Source organism: Branchiostoma belcheri, unplaced genomic scaffold (assembly GCF_001625305.1).
Source record: "Branchiostoma belcheri isolate BF01 breed outbred unplaced genomic scaffold, Haploidv18h27 scaffold6, whole genome shotgun sequence".
Lineage (NCBI taxonomy): Eukaryota > Metazoa > Chordata > Leptocardii > Amphioxiformes > Branchiostomatidae > Branchiostoma > Branchiostoma belcheri.
Window position 1 is genome coordinate 2,969,574 of NW_017804242.1, and position 16,858 is coordinate 2,986,431.

A 16,858-nucleotide genomic window follows, 5' to 3' on the forward strand; every position below is an offset into this window, starting at 1 on the left:
TGTTCAGGAGCTCACCAGTGCATTCCGGTTGGAAATGGAACTGGTACGTCTTACAGCTTCCTTTGCATTCAGATATACATGTATGATAATGCAATGTGAGCCTAAATAAGCCACTATTGATGCACAGTATGATTGGACTACATGTATATGTGTGGTGTTTACATTACTTGTATGTAGTTCTGTAGACTTCTGATAGGTGGTGCTATTAGTGCTTGGGACCAATAATATAAGTTGACACTTGCTCAAGTTCCTGTGGAAGCTGTTGACTGTCTGGCCTGTCCGTGTTAAGGAATGTGCAGTCCATTGCTCCTATAACATTTTTATTGTAGATTAATGAATACATAAGCAACAACTCTTAAACAACAATACTACAAGGCCGATCAGTCCTATATTTAGAACTGCAAAATATCATCAATATAACATTTTTTTATAGTATATGAGTCACATTATTGTCATGTATAGATGGTATCGCTTTTGGAATGAAGCACATGTAACCTACAACGGTGAATGAACATCATCATGAAGGCAGATGTAGGAGTTGGACATTATATGTCACTTCAAGATGAGGTCAAGTTTTTCTCTCAATCCCAGTTGCAGAAGACCCCAGTTTTGTGGTGACAGCCTACCGTAGTACGTCTGAGTCTGTCCGTGTGTCCTGGTCTGCTGAGGATGCTGGGACGAACCCACCTGCTCACCCCTCCACTGTGTATGTGGTCTTTGTACAGCAGGGGGATGGAGAGTGGCTCCAGGTCAATCAGGTAAGCTCATTCCAGGGGTCAAGGGGCATCAAAATTACCTCTCCTCCTAGCATTCTTCAGGGAGCTCAGTTTATAATCTGACAAAGTTTATCAAGTAGCAGAGTATCTCAGAATCTAAAAATATCTTCAATTTAAGTCAAGATATTGGGAATGCAGCTGTTCACCTTTATACCTTTAATGGGTAATGTCACCATTCTGCAACTCTGCAACTTCCTTGGGACAGTTACACTAAATTTCATAAAATGAGATATCTAAACCATAGGATCTGCTGCAGTGAAATAGAGAGCTGCTAAGAAGGACATAATTGAACTTGACCACTGTTTAGTCAACTCCTATCCACATACCAAATATAATATCATAGATTCGTTAGCTGACCAAAAAGCCACAAAAACTGCCCAGAACATAACCTTCTTGGAAAGGTAATAATGACAACATCCTGCCTTAGACTATATTTAGGGCAGGAAGCTTTGCATCTATGCCGATGCATCTGATGAGCAGTGCTAACAGTTATGATGCCTGATGCCTGTAGAGGATTGATTGACAGTTGTGAGGACAGTTGTTCCCACCAGGTGAGACACAGGTGTGCAGGGAGGAACAGCGGGGCTCCTGTCACTTGCTTCCACCTGTTGATGGTTTGGGCAGGTAATTAGAGTGTACTGTATGACCAGTTTGCCAGAAATAAGAATGTTTATTATAGGGGTCACATAAGGGTAGCACGACTGAATGCCCATCTTGTATAACATTTCTGTTGTACATGTTTGTAAGATAAGGCTTACAGTGGAAAGATGAGCTTTACACTGCAAAAGGCATGCAAAATAAGGCAGAGTCAGACAACATGCATCTGCTTAGAGCCTCAATCCAAGATCTATTTACCCAGAATTGGCTTGACACAAACTGATCTTGCTATATTGAGTTTTTGCCCTTTAACCCACAGAATGACGGATGTGACATGAGAAGTGGCGCATGAAGAAACTAAGCTTCAGTTGAACTGTCCTCAGCGTTTTGTTGTCAAAAGAGCCACAAAGTATAAAAGCTGACAAAATCGTAATATTGCATGAGCTTTAGGACTGAAGCAAACTCATCACAACTCATTATCCTCACTTATCCCCAGTGAAAGAAGAAGGAAAGACCATGATTTACCAGACAAACTGGATGGCATGGAACTGCCCGATTTTCAGATGACCCGGTAATTACAAGTAATAGGTCTATTTGTGAGGAAGGGATGTCTGAGGAGCAATTATCTTGTCTTGGTTGGATGGAGAGAGGAGGAAAACCAATTTCTAGGCTTAGTTCTGCATGGTGGCTGGAGTGGACCTTTGTGATGTTCTTAGTGGCGAAGCTGGCTGATTAGATGCTCTTTTCAGTGATGATTTACCTGAGAGAGACACAGAACACATTTAAGTGGAATTTCCTCGCACTTTGCAGATGTCCTTGAGCATTGAGAAGCATCTAGCCTGGATGATAAAGGAAGTACAATACACAGTTTCAGCACAGTGGGACTCTTTATAACCAATGCAGAGGATTCCAATGGAAACTTGGATAACATCATTGACCTTCTAATTTTTTCCAAACCTGGTCATGGAGGAACTTGCTAACTTGTTCAAATCCTAATAGTTTTTGAATATCACTTTTTACACAAATAATATTGTTACAAATGTACACTGAGTCTAGCTAAGACTACCAATGATTTACCAAAATATGCCCAAAAGGTGTAATGTCATTAGGAACAGGATAATTAACATACATTGTGGGATAGGTAATGGGACTGTGATCACTGTGATCATTGACATACCCATCATTCCTTAGTCTGACAAGAATCTCACAATTATTGTTTGTGTCTTAGTACAAGTCTTTTAGTGGTCAAATGTCTCAAGTTTGAGCCACATGTCTTTTTTATGACATTCATATTTAAGAAATATACACTGTGCATCATACCAACCTCTCACCAGCATGACTTTAGCAAATAGAAAGATTTACAGCAGTTTAGTGGTTTAATGGCTCCCTTATGAAAGCATGCTCCCACCTGGCTGCTAATTTACAACTGCTAATGAAAGGCCCAAGGATTAAGCTATCTGCTATGTTAACTGAAGTGAAATAGGCCTCGACTGCATGCTGTACTCTTTACTATAAATTATAACGAAGCAAATTCTTGGTCGGCTTCCAGAAGTGCGTTGTGCGGGTACCACAAGGCAGCAAAGCCCCGCTGAGCTTCCCTTGTAACAACTGCTGGTGTGACAGTCCTGAAAATTGCTGGCAATCAGTGGGTTGTGTACTGTCAAATTAGTGGCAAGCTATGCCCAAGGGGAATTTTTGGCTTATTGAGCTACACACCTGCAGAGGTGGCCCCTGCAACTGGGGTGTGTGACCCCATCCCTACCACCCAGGGTTCTGTTGTGCTAGAAGTAATGGCAACTCTTCCTTCACACCACCCCCGGTGCCACAAGCAATCCGCAGCTGAGGCTGTTTCCCACAACCATTCGACAGTCGGACCGACTCAATGTCCTTAATGGCAGCTCTCGCTGAAAGGCAGCTTCCTCCAGTTTGTCAAGTTTGACCGAGAGCTTTCCAAGGCAACAGTTGCAGACAAATCTAATGTGACAAACTTGGATTTACATGACATATTTTTCCGTGTAATACAATAACAGTTTTTTATAGGGTGACCTGAGAGGTTCCAGTTGTTCTCTTTTCAAAAACTCAGCCACTTGCTAGATATGCTTTTGAGCTTCAAATAGCGGCCAGCGAAATTTGAACAGTCTACTTGCAGAAATGATAGAATTGCGATGCCATAGAAGTGATGGGCAACTACAGTTCAGACAAGATAGAAACAAGAAGTAAGTCCTGGTAGATTAGAAACTGACTTAAGCCAAATAGAACCACTCATTATATTTTTGATGGAAAAATATATTTTTTTGTGTGTTGGACTTAGAAACTTGATAAGCAAAACTACATGTATCAAGAACATGGCATACAGACTTAACAGCAGGCATCCAGGTCGTCTTTGACTTTGGTGATCCCTAGTAACTACGGTTCATGATCTATCTTCTCCTAAAATGCCTCCCTCCCTTTCTTTTGGAAACACTCTTCAAGGTGGATACTTTCAGCTAGCTCAAAGCAACACTCCAACCCTTTTGCACTTAACTTGAACTCTTAAGTTACAATTATATCATGGATGTGGAGTGAGATGTTCTTGACTTTCTTGTGTACTAGTAATCACCACACCAATCACTACAACCAACCAACAAACCAATTATTTTCCAGACTACCTCCTCACTTCTCACGGCAAAGGGGCTCCCAACATGCCACAGGTACCACCTGCAGGTCGCAGCAGTGGGCCGGCGGGGTCTCCAGAGGCTCTCTCCAGTGGTCTATCTCGGTAATTATTTTACGTTACAGTCATCCTTGACTCGCTCATCAAAAGTCATTTGTTACAGTATGTGGGTCTCCTTTTCGAGTGTGCAGCTTTGAGGCCCTGCTACAGAGCTCTTGGGAAATGGGTACAAAATAGCACAGGGTAAGTTTTGAAATTCTGTGCCATTTGATCAGGCTTTCATGGGGAAACAATGAGTCGCCACTCATAAGAATATATCTGAAGAGCCCTGAACTCAGTCTGTTGTGCCTGCATCCCTTTGACATTATGATACTTTTCGGGAGCAACATACATTTGGTAATGAGCCACAAGTGGCTCACATGCGACCGAAACGGCATTTTATTTGTGGGCTGTTGTCAGCCAATTATTTTTGGCTTTCAAGTTTATGGAAGTTTTCCCTAACCTCAGAGGCACGGAGCAGGAAGGAAGTCTTAGCTGGGAATCAATATCAGCTGATACTACTTAGATGTAACCAATGATGTTTAAACCATTTGTCTGTGTTGGATTGAAGGGAACAGTCTACATATGGTGTGAAGCTATATAGGAGGATATGGTACATGTAAGCATCAAGTTCACATATGTTGAGTTGTCATCTGGCCAGGCACTTAATTAGTTTTTGGGTGCCTGATGGTTCCTTTTCTGTCATGTACATGTGAACAACTTGACAGTAGCCGTCTGAAAGTGCACCTGCATTTGGAAAACATTTCATCACCGATTGATTAGGGGAAAGGTTGTGACCTTCAAGGCGTGCGGCTCCTTAGAGCAATGTCTTGTGATAATGCTCTCCTCAGTCTCTCTCCATACAACCGTGTTGTCTGTAAATGACCCAAACATCCCCAGTATCCATGTGGAGGTGTGTATGTATGTAACCACCTTTGTTCTCTCACACACACAGACTAGCAGTGTCACAGACCTGACCATTGGAACAGTGATGTTTGATGGATCCCGCTTCCAGGCAGCCGTGACTTGGCAACATCCTGCCTGTGAGTTCCAGTCACTCAACATGTTCAGTGTAATCTCTGAGCAGATGTTGGGGGAGGCTGAAATGCTACATTTTCCTAGCTTCCCACGTTTCTGTGTCAAAGTGCCAGCCTCCCCCCAACAGCCTGTGAATCTGGTGTATTACAGTTTAGTCACTCAATTAATTGAGGGCATTCTTGAGGTAGATCATGTACATGTCCTTCAAAATTCAGTCACGGGTATGGAAAATGCTGTCTTAAATCCTTGTTGGTGGTTGGTTCCATCACAGCCTACTTGGGAATTCTATGGCATAAAAATTGTATGATGAATGTGATCGCACAGTTACACCTAATGGCGTTTATACCATTGGAGAAATTCAGATTGTTCTTCCACTTGATCCTGATCATGACTGTGTTCTGCAGGGTGGGGAGAGGCAGGACAACTTACACACTACAGCATCTCTGCAGACAGGTCTCCCTACTGTCAGGACAAGATATTCCCTTTCAGTTCTGAACGTCACCTCACAGTAAGTGCTTCATGCCATTTCCTTCTGTTGTAGTACAGTTTGTATGGAAGACAAGTGAAATCCCACATGTTGTTAAGATGAGAATCTTTTTACACTTTTACAATCTCTTCAGAATGAGACAAGACAAGTTTATCTGGATGTACCAAAGGGTGGGATTGGCTGCATTATCTACTTCAAGGTCTGATCAAACTGAACAACCTACATTGATTTCTTCTATTTACTTCATTTTGTGTGAGTTCCATCTACATTTTATCTTTGTAGTATCAGTTTTTACATGTCAGAAATGACAACATTGACAGTAGACGAGTATGTCTGTGGACTGCCAAAAAGTTTTTCTCTCTTCCTAAAGTGTTGCTATTGCCATTATCTTTTGTACAGCTTCAACCCTACACTACATGTGGTGCAGCTGAGGGAACCGTAATTGTGTTAGATCTCACAGGTGGGGTTGTGTCCCATGTACTGATGATGCCAAATGTCCTGCTAACTTACAGTCAAATGTTTGTTATCAGTACTCCATCTCCATTGGCAGTGAGTCCAGTCTCGGAATAATGTAGTTTTGTGACATACAATCTAGATGCAATCTGGAACATTTATTTCTTTCATGTACTTTCCTGCATGTTTGGTAACGTTTATCTGTGAGAAAACATGACATGCCTTTTATTCTTTTTACTTACAAATCTGCAGATTGTTCCCAGATTGAGAATTACACCTGCGTACCTGAAAGTGAGTGGTTCTCCTTTACCGTTACATGCTTGTATACAATCTCCTCAAATGATAAGCATTGACTGAAGAATTGCACAAATGATGGAGCCTACACAGGGCACTGACTTGTAATCAGCCTGAGCCTGCCAATATGTAAATCCTGAAATATTCACAGTGATTTATGTTTGTAGCTTTTGCACACAGTAATAAGAAATGGCCTCTGTGTGCCCACTACACATACAAACGTTGAATACAGCAAACATCTCCTTTTCCCCTTCCACAAAATCAAGACTGTTTGAGCTGAAACAAATTTGTCTTCACTACCTCCCCCGCTTCAGCACCAGGCCCAGTACAGAACATCCGTGCCACAGTCATCCCCATGTCTGACGGGATCTCCACAAACCTGACATGGGACAGGCCGAGCCACGGCACAGGCCAGATCTCCAGCTTCCTGGTCAGATGGGGACAGTGTGTCACTGTCAGTTTTCTCAGCTGGATCAACGATACTACTGCAAACTCTACTATAGTACCAGGGGTAAGAAATCATGGATCATACTTACCTGTATTGTTTCGATTATTTGTTTCCTGTGTCATTCTCTGTATGTGATTTTGAAAAGTAATATCAAGAATCATTTTTTCTGCCTTACAATTTCTCAGAACGTACAACACTACCTTTTGAGAGAGCTCAGACCAAGTGGACGCTATGGAGTGCAGGTAATTATCTATCAAATTTGATATACTTTGCTTTTACCATTCCCTTATTGTGTTCTCACATATCATAAGTCTTGCAGTGTCGTATACCATATATGCTACATTTCAGCTTTTTCAAAGAATCTTTTTTATATCAAACAGGTGCTTGCCTTGACCCCTTATTATTCCGAGAATGATGTGAACTTCCACATAGCTCATGTCACCTGCTTCGAAACAGGTAAGCAGTAAGCTTGAACTTGCTTTTGGCCAAGAAATGGTCTGGAGGTAGTTGCTTTTGATTATACTGTGGACATTTTCATCAGGTTGGTAAATCACTGGGTTTTAATGTTCCTTGTACACAACCAATACCAGTCAACAGCCAACATTTTGGTAGTCCTTCTGTTACCTTCCTCAGGGCAGTACTGACTGGTTCTACTCCCCGCTGCTAGATGGCGCTGCAATGAAAAGAATGTGGTCCCAAACGTGACTGAGTCTGTATCCCCCCTCATCATTGTTCACTTCTGATCCATGCAGCCTGCTTCATCCAGAGACTGCATCTGTTGTCCTCTCTGTTATTTTGGACTCACTCCAATTGGTTATGTGCAAAGAACCTTAACTGTTGGTCACCAACATGTAATTTGATTGTAATTTAAATACATTAAGCCATTTGTTTGCTCAATTTAAAAACATTTAAGCCTTTTGCTAGCTCTTTCCTGAATTAGTTTTGAAAAATGATCCCTAAGCTAAGCTTGTATCAATGTATGATACAAATTCTTCATCTACATGTATATTTCCATGTTAGGGGGTCTTCATGTTCATGGTACTACAGAAGTAACCCTATCCAAGATGAGGACAGCCCTACTGGAGAGCACCCTGCCCTATGGTAGGATGGCACTTTCCTTGCCTCGGTTTGTGTAGACTTTAATTAGCAGATTATCATTTTTTCAAGTTAACCAAATGTCTGCTGAGGCATAGACACACTCGTGTTTATAGGAAATATGAATGATGAAGTTCTTGTGAAGGAATTGCATGTGTATGCTTTTTATTGTTTATTCAAAATGTTATATTTGATAGGCCTGCCAGTTGGAGAAACCATCCCTCCCAGTGCCTCCACCAGTCCCCTGCCTCTGTACATCTACATTGTCCCAGCCTGTATAGCTGCCATCCTGCTGGCTGTCTCCTACTGCTACTATCGCCACTACAAGTTCTCCAGCCTGACCAAGACTGTAGATGATGAGGCAATGTGGAAGAAGAACATCTACATCGCAGGTCATCATCAACCTGCAGACAGGTGGGTCGGATGTCTCTCTCTCTCTCAGGCTTATTGTGATGCATTCAACTGAAGAAGTTAAAGGCTACATTTTTGTAGATGAGCAGTAAGTCAAAGGTTTTCAATCCTATGTTTGGAGTCCTGTGGCCACAAGTTAGCAGCACAAAAGTGTCTCTTGCAAATACATGTATGTCTTTGTAAATGCCATAAAAAGGTCTTGTGCATGATGATGTTTGTGACAATACATTAGTACCTTTCTGCAATGATGGGACATTACCTGTGAGACTTCATTAGTTTTGCTCTCATAAAAGGCATGTACATGTATTTTCCCGTTAGTGAGAATAGTTAAGAAAACTTGTGAATGAAGCTATATCAACCATGATCCTCACTTACGCCATGTACCAACTTTAAGTAACAACTATGTACCTTCTTCCTGTGACTGTACATATCATACAACCCCAAGATACTACTGGTATGGTAAAAATTAAAAAACGAATTGAATGATTAAGTGGATAATTGTGATCAATATCCCAAATAGCATGTTATGGGTGAGGACAGATGGCAGTTTTCTGACTTAGCAACCACAGCATGCTTGTGGTTTCTACGCACCTGCCCGTGCCCTGGTATCTGTTACCATTATCACCAGTTTAAAATCCCTGTGCATTTAGAAATGTGTCTTTGGCATGCCTGAAATTTTCCACCATTGTTCCCTTAGGCACCTGACAAAGCTTGCATCCCAGCGATAACCTTATTGACCCCTTAAGCTTTTCTGTTCTTGAAAATGTCTGAAGGTGCTTCTTATAAAATCAACTATATGTGTATGATGCTCAATGTAGATTAACTTGTAGATATAATCACAGCCCTTTGTCCCTCTTTCAAATTCTCCTTTACTTGTACACAACTGCCGGGGTACTATGAGCAACATCATCAGCAACTTTGTAGCTAAGTGTCTGGCTAACAGTGCTCATAAGTGATGTTGAGCTTTACAATGCGGTGTTGATGTCCACATTTTTGTTGAATTGTGCTACCGTTTCATCTGCATTTACAGTTTGGACGTTGTAAAACCGGAGCCATGTGATCGCTGGGAAATCCCCTTCTCGCGCCTCACGCTTTACGAGACACTTGGTCGAGGTGCCTTTGGCAAGGTTGTGAGAGGAGTCCTGATGGGCAGCGTACCAACACACAGGAAGGCCTCCTCCCCCATCGCAACAGAGAAGGCCAAGAGCTTCAATGTGACGGTGGCTGTAAAAATGCTCCATGGTAAAGGACATGTGATAAAAAAACTTCTCATTATAAGAGTTTCTTATATAAGAATTCATCTTTATCTGAAAAGAAAATGTCAGAAGGTTTATGTACTGATTTGCATTGAGAGGTACATTTTTATGTGTTTTGGAAAAGTCTATCTAAACAAGCTATGTATATTCTAAAAAACTGAGCTTAAGCTTAGTGCATACATTTCATTTAAGTCATGTAAAAATGAGTCCCACGGATCACTCCGTACCACCAAATGTTGGTGAATTGCAACACTCTAAATTGTTTCTCATTTCTGAATCTGACATCTCACAATCTTTCCATGCATCTACTTCTAAAGGATCTTTTCTATTATGACCTTTAGTAATAAGTGTTTAGGCCACACAAGGCATATTCCATGGTTCTCATTGAAAAATTCATACACACGACTGCCAGACCCCACAACATGGGATGCCTTGATGAAAATCTAGATTTCAGAACTAGGGTAGAATTTCTCTGTACAATGTGGTGATCAGAATGCTCAGGCTAGATAAATGTGGCTGCCGCATTCTTTTGATTTGCCGATGAAATAGTTGTCTGGCATCCAGGGATGCCAGGCAAATCCAAAATGCAGCAGCCTACCTCAGTACTTCCTCCTGGAATTTGGGACATGATTTTCTGATTTTGTGGCACGTCAGAAGATGCTACCGCAGAACTGTTTGGTTGCTAGGTGATTGCCGAATTAGAAAACACACGTGGAGCTTAACCCCGAAAAGTCGCCGAGCCACATGTTGACATCCTCGGACATGTCTTGCAGAGTTGGCAGGAGAGTGCCAAGTTCAGGCCTTCCTAGAAGAGATCCAGCTGATGAAGAGAGTTGGTTATCATCCCAACGTGGTGAGTCTGCTGGCCTGCTGCACCACCGGGAGTCCTATCTGCCTGGTCGTGGAACACATGCCACAGGGCGACCTCCTCCGCTATTTGCGGAGCAAGCGTTCCCAGGTGAGTCCGCAGCATCCCTGCACCTGTCTTCGGGTCACCAGCCCCACATGATAGCAATTAGCTGCAAATGAATTCTGCTGTTGATGCAAAACAAGCATCCCAGGAATCGAGGGAAGAATCTGCCACCCACCAGCCTGTACTGTCTAGGTATGTTCATGATTGTAGACTTGGCCCCCCGCTCCTGCAGATAGCCCCTCACCAGATGGTGATATGATTGTACAGGCAGAGGTGCAAACACATATCTAAGGTAGGAAAATAGTTTGGGTATATTCATTGACAGGGCTCAAATTACTTTTTTTGGCATATTAAAGATATGCTTGCAATTTAGATTTGCATTTGTACTTTCACCTGACAAACTTTTCATTACCTGCACTCTTCTGCTGGAGTATATTTTCTATATGGATATAAGTGCATTTCAGTCCTTTATTGCAAGAATTTCACAGGTTGTCAGAATGTCAGAACAGTAAATAAAAATCCACATAAACTCATACACCTAATAGAGGGCTGGTGCAGGTTGACATCAGAAATACCTGCACAGCTGTAATTTCTCCTCTACTAACCTGCATGGTGGTAAAAGGTTTGGCTCAAGACAAACTGCCATCCTAATCTGTACTGTCAATTTGACATCATTACAAAAATATGAATGTAGTGACAATGAAACAAACATACCACAAAGAACAGAAGCAGCATTGCTAATCTTAATTTGTTAATTCTACATCAGTATACTACCTACTTATCTTGTTTTACCCGGTAAACTTTCTTTGCTTCCAACGCGTTGGAATGGACATTGTTTTGGGGAAAACATTTCATGAAAAGTCTGCTTTGCATTTACAAAAGATGTTCCCTTTTTGGACCCCACAAGGCTGGTTACAGGAATTGGCACACAGGTACTGACTTGGAGGTCACTATGTTCTGATCAACAAGATAATGAATATCCAAACAGATGCAGGGTCTAAGTCAGAGTTTTTGAGGCTCTTTTTGTGTCTTTCTAGTGGTCTGTGGTGAGGAGAAGAGAGGAAAATCTGGAGCACTAGCGAGACATAAAAAGCGCCCAAAACCTGCTTAAAAACACAGAGCAGGACCCTACATCTGCTTGGAAATTACAAGTCATCATTTACAAATACTGCCAAGAGAAGGAAAGATATTGGTCATGTGTTTACATGCACCTCTGGTTTGACTGAACTCTGCAATGTTCCAGACATTACAAGTAAGGTAGCGATGTGCTACAGTGGTCTTTGATGTTTACAAAATTTACGTCCTTGGACAAGACAAAACAACAAGGATTGAACATATAAATTAAGAAACAAATATTTCATGTCAATACTACATTAATCAGTAGGTCTTACATTAGTAAGTTCCAACTCACAAAAGGCTCCTTTGTACAGTTGACTTGTTTCACTCACAGACTTCCAAAATAAATACAGCTTGAAAAGAAAAGGTTTGTAGTCAGACAAAGCAGTCAACCAAAACATACAGGTTCCTTTGGTTTTGAGTCAAACAGTTAAAATAGTTTAAGGATTATCATGGGATTAACCTAGTTTGTTGTATGTGGAGCTTCAGGCATAAATTTAGGCACCAAACCACTGCATATAAAAGAACCCAACACACCTACCAAGAAGAGTAGGGGTGACACGGTGTGCTTGGTTACAGTATAAAACTGAGCTCTATTGCATATCAGCTGTTGAAACATTACGTTTTGTATCCAGAGTTGTTAAACAATTTGATCTGCACTTGATAGCCTTTCTGTAATCTTCTAAAATCAAATCTCCATCAGAAGTTCACTTATCTCGAGATTAGCCTGGTTGCCATCTTCCATAGTTTAACCATAGTGGATAACCAGCAACAAGGTAGCTAGCTGGCAGTACACTACAGAGGATGGCAATCAGGCTATCTCAAGATATTACAAAGATTAAAATGAAAGTTCATCTGATGAAAGCAAACACGATAGTGTAAAGCTAACTTTAACTTTAACACATAACTTTTTGTGTTGGAACAGACTATATATTGAGCTCTAATTAAATTTACACAAAAATGGCAAATTGACCAAATTGTCAGATGTTCTTGGCTTTGCAACATTTTTTATAAGAAATAGTTGCTTTTTCAAGCTGAATTAGATTTTGACATCCGCTATCAAACCAACAACATTATGGTAAAGAGAAGTCACACATAACCACAGCTGACACTGGAAAGCGAAGTGCGACATCAGACATCAGCTGTTGAGGACTGTCAATTGTCATGTGACTGGCCTTCCCCACACCACACTCAAAGGTGTCGCAAAAACCGCTATTTATTAGATGTGGGTGTTCAAATGACATGCTTTAAAGTGGAACCAGCGGGATTTATGTGGTGGTCTGCTGAAATCGGATGTCATCCAGAAACCGAGACAACAATAATGGCCTCCCCTATGGCAGAAGTGGCATAAAGGACAAGACTCAGGGTTATTATGAGTTTGAATAGTGCACAATGGGGGAAGGTCCCACCCTGTCCGGCAGTGGGAACATGGAATGTGACAGGTCTCATTCAACAACTTATCCTCACAGGGGGGAGTACTAAGGCAGACATAATATTTTATTCACAGTCTACCTACTATCCAGTCCGCCATCCTAGCTCTTGGTCTCACCCAGACCCTTTCCAGAAAATAGTAGAGGTCGGCCAAAAAGGTAAAATGATTTGGCGTGGAGTTTAGCTAACCATGGGACTTCAATTTGCCTCCTGTTGTCGACTGAACTCCCTGGCAAATTATTCTACCTTTTAGGCCAGTTTTGACCATTTTCCTAGCTTGTGGAAGAGTCCATTGGAGACTACTACCTTCCGACCAGTGTTTAGGTGCCATATTTTTTTAAATTCTCTTCCCCTCAATTTCTCCGTATTGTCCAAGATGCGGGCCATTCCAACTTGTCACTTTTATACGCTATCTACTAGTCGAGAGAAAATGAACATTCACCATTTTGGGATATGGCATTGTAAACATTATACATCACCATTTAGCTGTCGGAAGTCGCTGTCACCACCCATTACTACACAATGGCCTGGTCTTCTTCAGCCATTAGTGCGCTGAATTCTTTTTTCGTCTCCTAGTTAGATATAAGATGGCGTTGCCCAGTGAGCCCTACAAGGTCCCGGTAATAAGAAGACAATTACGTCCTCCGCTTTTTTACAAGATCTCTGATGGTGGTTTAGATCCGAGTTGAAGCGCTCCCAAACCCCCTTGTCATTGTGAAGACGGCGCGTTAACCTCTTGGTCTTGGAGCTGATCACAGAAGATTGAATCACAAATGAAAAGTTTGAACCTTTCCATTCAACCTCCCATTAGGTGGAGGCTTGTGCAGTGATCCAAAAATCCCTCCTGCCAGACCTTTGTGTTGTGCTGTGCCGGCATTGGTTCTTGGCTTTAACTGACCAAATTTTTCTCAGCCTAGCAACCAGAGGAACATACAGGAAGTTTAACTACCAGTATGTCTTGTTACGCTTTAATCTCCAGGCGAATGTAAGGTTTGGTTCAGTGTTTAAAGCATGTTTTTGAGACATTTTCTGTGAATTCTGGTAGTCGAAGGATGGAGGCAAAGAAATTAAAACACAGACCACTTAGGAAGTCGCTGTAAATGCTTCAAAAACATTGATGTATCCTACATCTGCTTGGAGATTAGTTGAAATTGAACAACACTTGGGAGTTCTTCTGGGATATGAAATGGAGTTTTCCCCCATATTCGGTCAACTTTACGTGGACAATGTGAAGTTGAACAAAGTGAAGTTGAACAAATTCTGGCGGTCTGCAGCCCTTTTAGTCCAATCACAGTTCCTATTTATTTTCCATGCTTTTCCTCAATAGGCTGAACATATGATATACATGTGTTACCTAACAGGTTCAGGTCCAGACATGGACTTGATGATCTTCTGGACTACCAGTAGTCTGTATCACACTGTAGGTTTCTGAAAAAAAAAGGAAACATTGGCTTAAGGGTTTAAGAAATGAGGGTTTAAGAAATTTGCCGTAGGAGTTGGAGGGACATAGAGTTACCTTTGTTCTCCAAGGCAAGCTTGCCAATTTCTACAACTTTTTTTTTAATTTTACAAGAAGTGGGACCAGGATTTGTTTTGAATTTTAGATACCGAGATAGTTTTGTTTTAAATCCCATGGTCCCTCACCTTGGAATTTACTAACAAATTACTGACATTTGCATATTGAAGAGTAAACATTTAAACAATGTATGATAAGAAATTGATAAGATTTTGATTATCATAGTCTTTTAATAAAAGTTTTATACACATCTTTACATATCTCTGGACTTGAATGTTCCATACTGGTGCCCACCCCAAGTTGACACTACAGATGGAGACTTGCTCAGGGGTAACAGATATAATGCAAACCAAATAAAGCAATTGTTGGGGAATTCCAGTCATTCTGTTTCCCATCTTCCTTGTCATTGTTTATTTTCAGGCAGGCGATGCGGTCTGTGATCTGTTTTTGTTTGCTCCCTATCTGGATGTGCTGTGTCGGTGCAATCAGCAGCTTGCCAGACTCCATCACTGCTAATCCATCGATGTTCGGAAACAATCTTTTTTTTCCTCGTTATCCTGCGGTTGAAGATTCACACTGCATGTTGTCTCTAGGAAGCATCGATTAATCCAAACAGGATGCTTAAGGATGTTGGTGGAGGTTCTTGAGTTTGCATGGCAACAGAGGGGGAGGGGAGCATGGTCAAGGGCTTATCCCTGGCTTCTGTCAGTAGCAAGGAGGTTCCTGTTCATTATCAGCCCCAGTTGGTGTATATCTTAGGAGATTTCTCTGGTGCAGAAGACCAGGAAGTAAGGAAAAGGTCAGGCGCGGCATTCCGCCAGCGGCTGTTGACCTTTCCAGCGCAGAGCATCTTGTCTCAAAGAAACTTTCTCTATAAAGTAAAAGTTCATCTGTGTTGGTAGAATTCATTTCAAAATTAACCTTCCACCTGCTGCCTAATCCTATAACCAATACAATTTTGGAGTGTTAAACTGTAACTTTCAACACGTTGGCAAGTCCAACTTTCCATTGTGTTGGAAGTTACCGTTCAATCCTGCTACGTGACTTTCTTCATTTTTGTATTGAACACTTTTAGAACAAGGCATTTAGAGACCAGTTCATCACCTATACATGTGTACATCATCAGTGCTGCAATTCAAAAGCCAAAATAAGCTTAAGAGTAAAATCCCCCAAATAACAGGCATTGTAGCATTATATTAAACTATTGACCAATCAAACTGCAGAATGGCTCCAATGTGCGGTATTGACACAAGGTAATTTAATTCACTTTGAAGAAGACTGTGTTTGCCTTGGCATGCTTACAAAGCATCTACCACAGAGGGAAGTGACCCAAAAATAGAACCACCTCATCATGAGTGCTGGAAATACAAAGATCATCCACAGGTTGGACCTGTCTTTATAAAGGTACTAAAAGTGTAGCAGTCATCTTCAATCGAGGGTGAGGCATGCCTCCTCTCCCCTCCTACTGTGGAATTAAGTCTCCAGAAACTTAAAGCCATTGACAGTACTTCGTGTGGCTTGTGCTTGGGTGGTAAGGTTGGGGGGACTGACCTGTTCGGCAGATGATTAGAGACCTACCTCTCACAAGAAACATGTGAATTACAAGGTTATCTAAATGGAGATCACTTGTTTTAATTTGATCATTGTGTAGCAAGTCTGACAGCAATGGGTCAACTTCAGTAACACATGACATGGCCACCAGGTGTAACCAACCTAACTACGTCTGGTGCAAATTTTCACAGGTTCCTAACCTTTATCTGGCATTGATGTGGTTTATAGAAATGTCAGCCAAACTGGGATATTGCTGCCAGCCATCACAAGAAAGGGTACCGCGACAGCCCACTGCTTATTACAGCCTTGGACTGTGTACTTAAATGAAACATCCACACTTGTACCTGAACCTGAATAATTGAACAAAGTAATGTGGTCTTCAGCAATAACAAAAGCAGTCAACAGATTGTTTATTTGGCCTCAAGGTGGTAGGTATCTCATGCAAAGAACCTAGTGTACTCAAACCAAATATGGTGCTCATTTCAACACCCAAATACTATTTTTGTCTTTTTCTGGTGCTATATCTTCATCTTTGCCATAGGAAATACACGTACAATGTACATGGTACCATACAGGGCATAGGCGTTTGGTATTTTGAACCCGCATCAAAAAGATTTTTGCATTATCGTACCAGCACCTCGCGATCGGTACAAGGCCCTATCAAATCCTGTAAACTAGAAACCTAGAGTTGGAAGGTAGCCCCTGGTGCCGGGTACCATACATCAATGCAATCATGTTTACGAGCAGGTGGTTGCATAAATTTGTATTGGAATAGAAGAATTCC

At 41.5% G+C, this 16,858-nt stretch overlaps 1 protein-coding gene across 1 annotated transcript in view; it reads left to right on the plus strand.

Annotated features, from left to right (window-relative positions):
- Positions 1-560: 560 nt before the first annotated feature.
- The window catches only part of LOC109482543 (fibroblast growth factor receptor 3-like), a 28,469-nt gene continuing 12,171 nt past the window's right edge, over positions 561-16,858 (plus strand). Inside the window, exons 1-14 of the mRNA XM_019785283.1 lie at positions 561-758; positions 4,017-4,131; positions 5,021-5,108; positions 5,508-5,611; positions 5,724-5,789; positions 5,990-6,050; positions 6,296-6,334; positions 6,652-6,848; positions 6,971-7,027; positions 7,166-7,241; positions 7,806-7,886; positions 8,078-8,294; positions 9,322-9,533; positions 10,321-10,505. Coding sequence (XP_019640842.1) covers positions 670-758; positions 4,017-4,131; positions 5,021-5,108; positions 5,508-5,611; positions 5,724-5,789; positions 5,990-6,050; positions 6,296-6,334; positions 6,652-6,848; positions 6,971-7,027; positions 7,166-7,241; positions 7,806-7,886; positions 8,078-8,294; positions 9,322-9,533; positions 10,321-10,505 — 1,587 coding nt within the window. The 5' untranslated portion in view covers positions 561-669. The remainder of the gene's footprint in view (positions 759-4,016; positions 4,132-5,020; positions 5,109-5,507; positions 5,612-5,723; positions 5,790-5,989; positions 6,051-6,295; positions 6,335-6,651; positions 6,849-6,970; positions 7,028-7,165; positions 7,242-7,805; positions 7,887-8,077; positions 8,295-9,321; positions 9,534-10,320; positions 10,506-16,858) is intronic.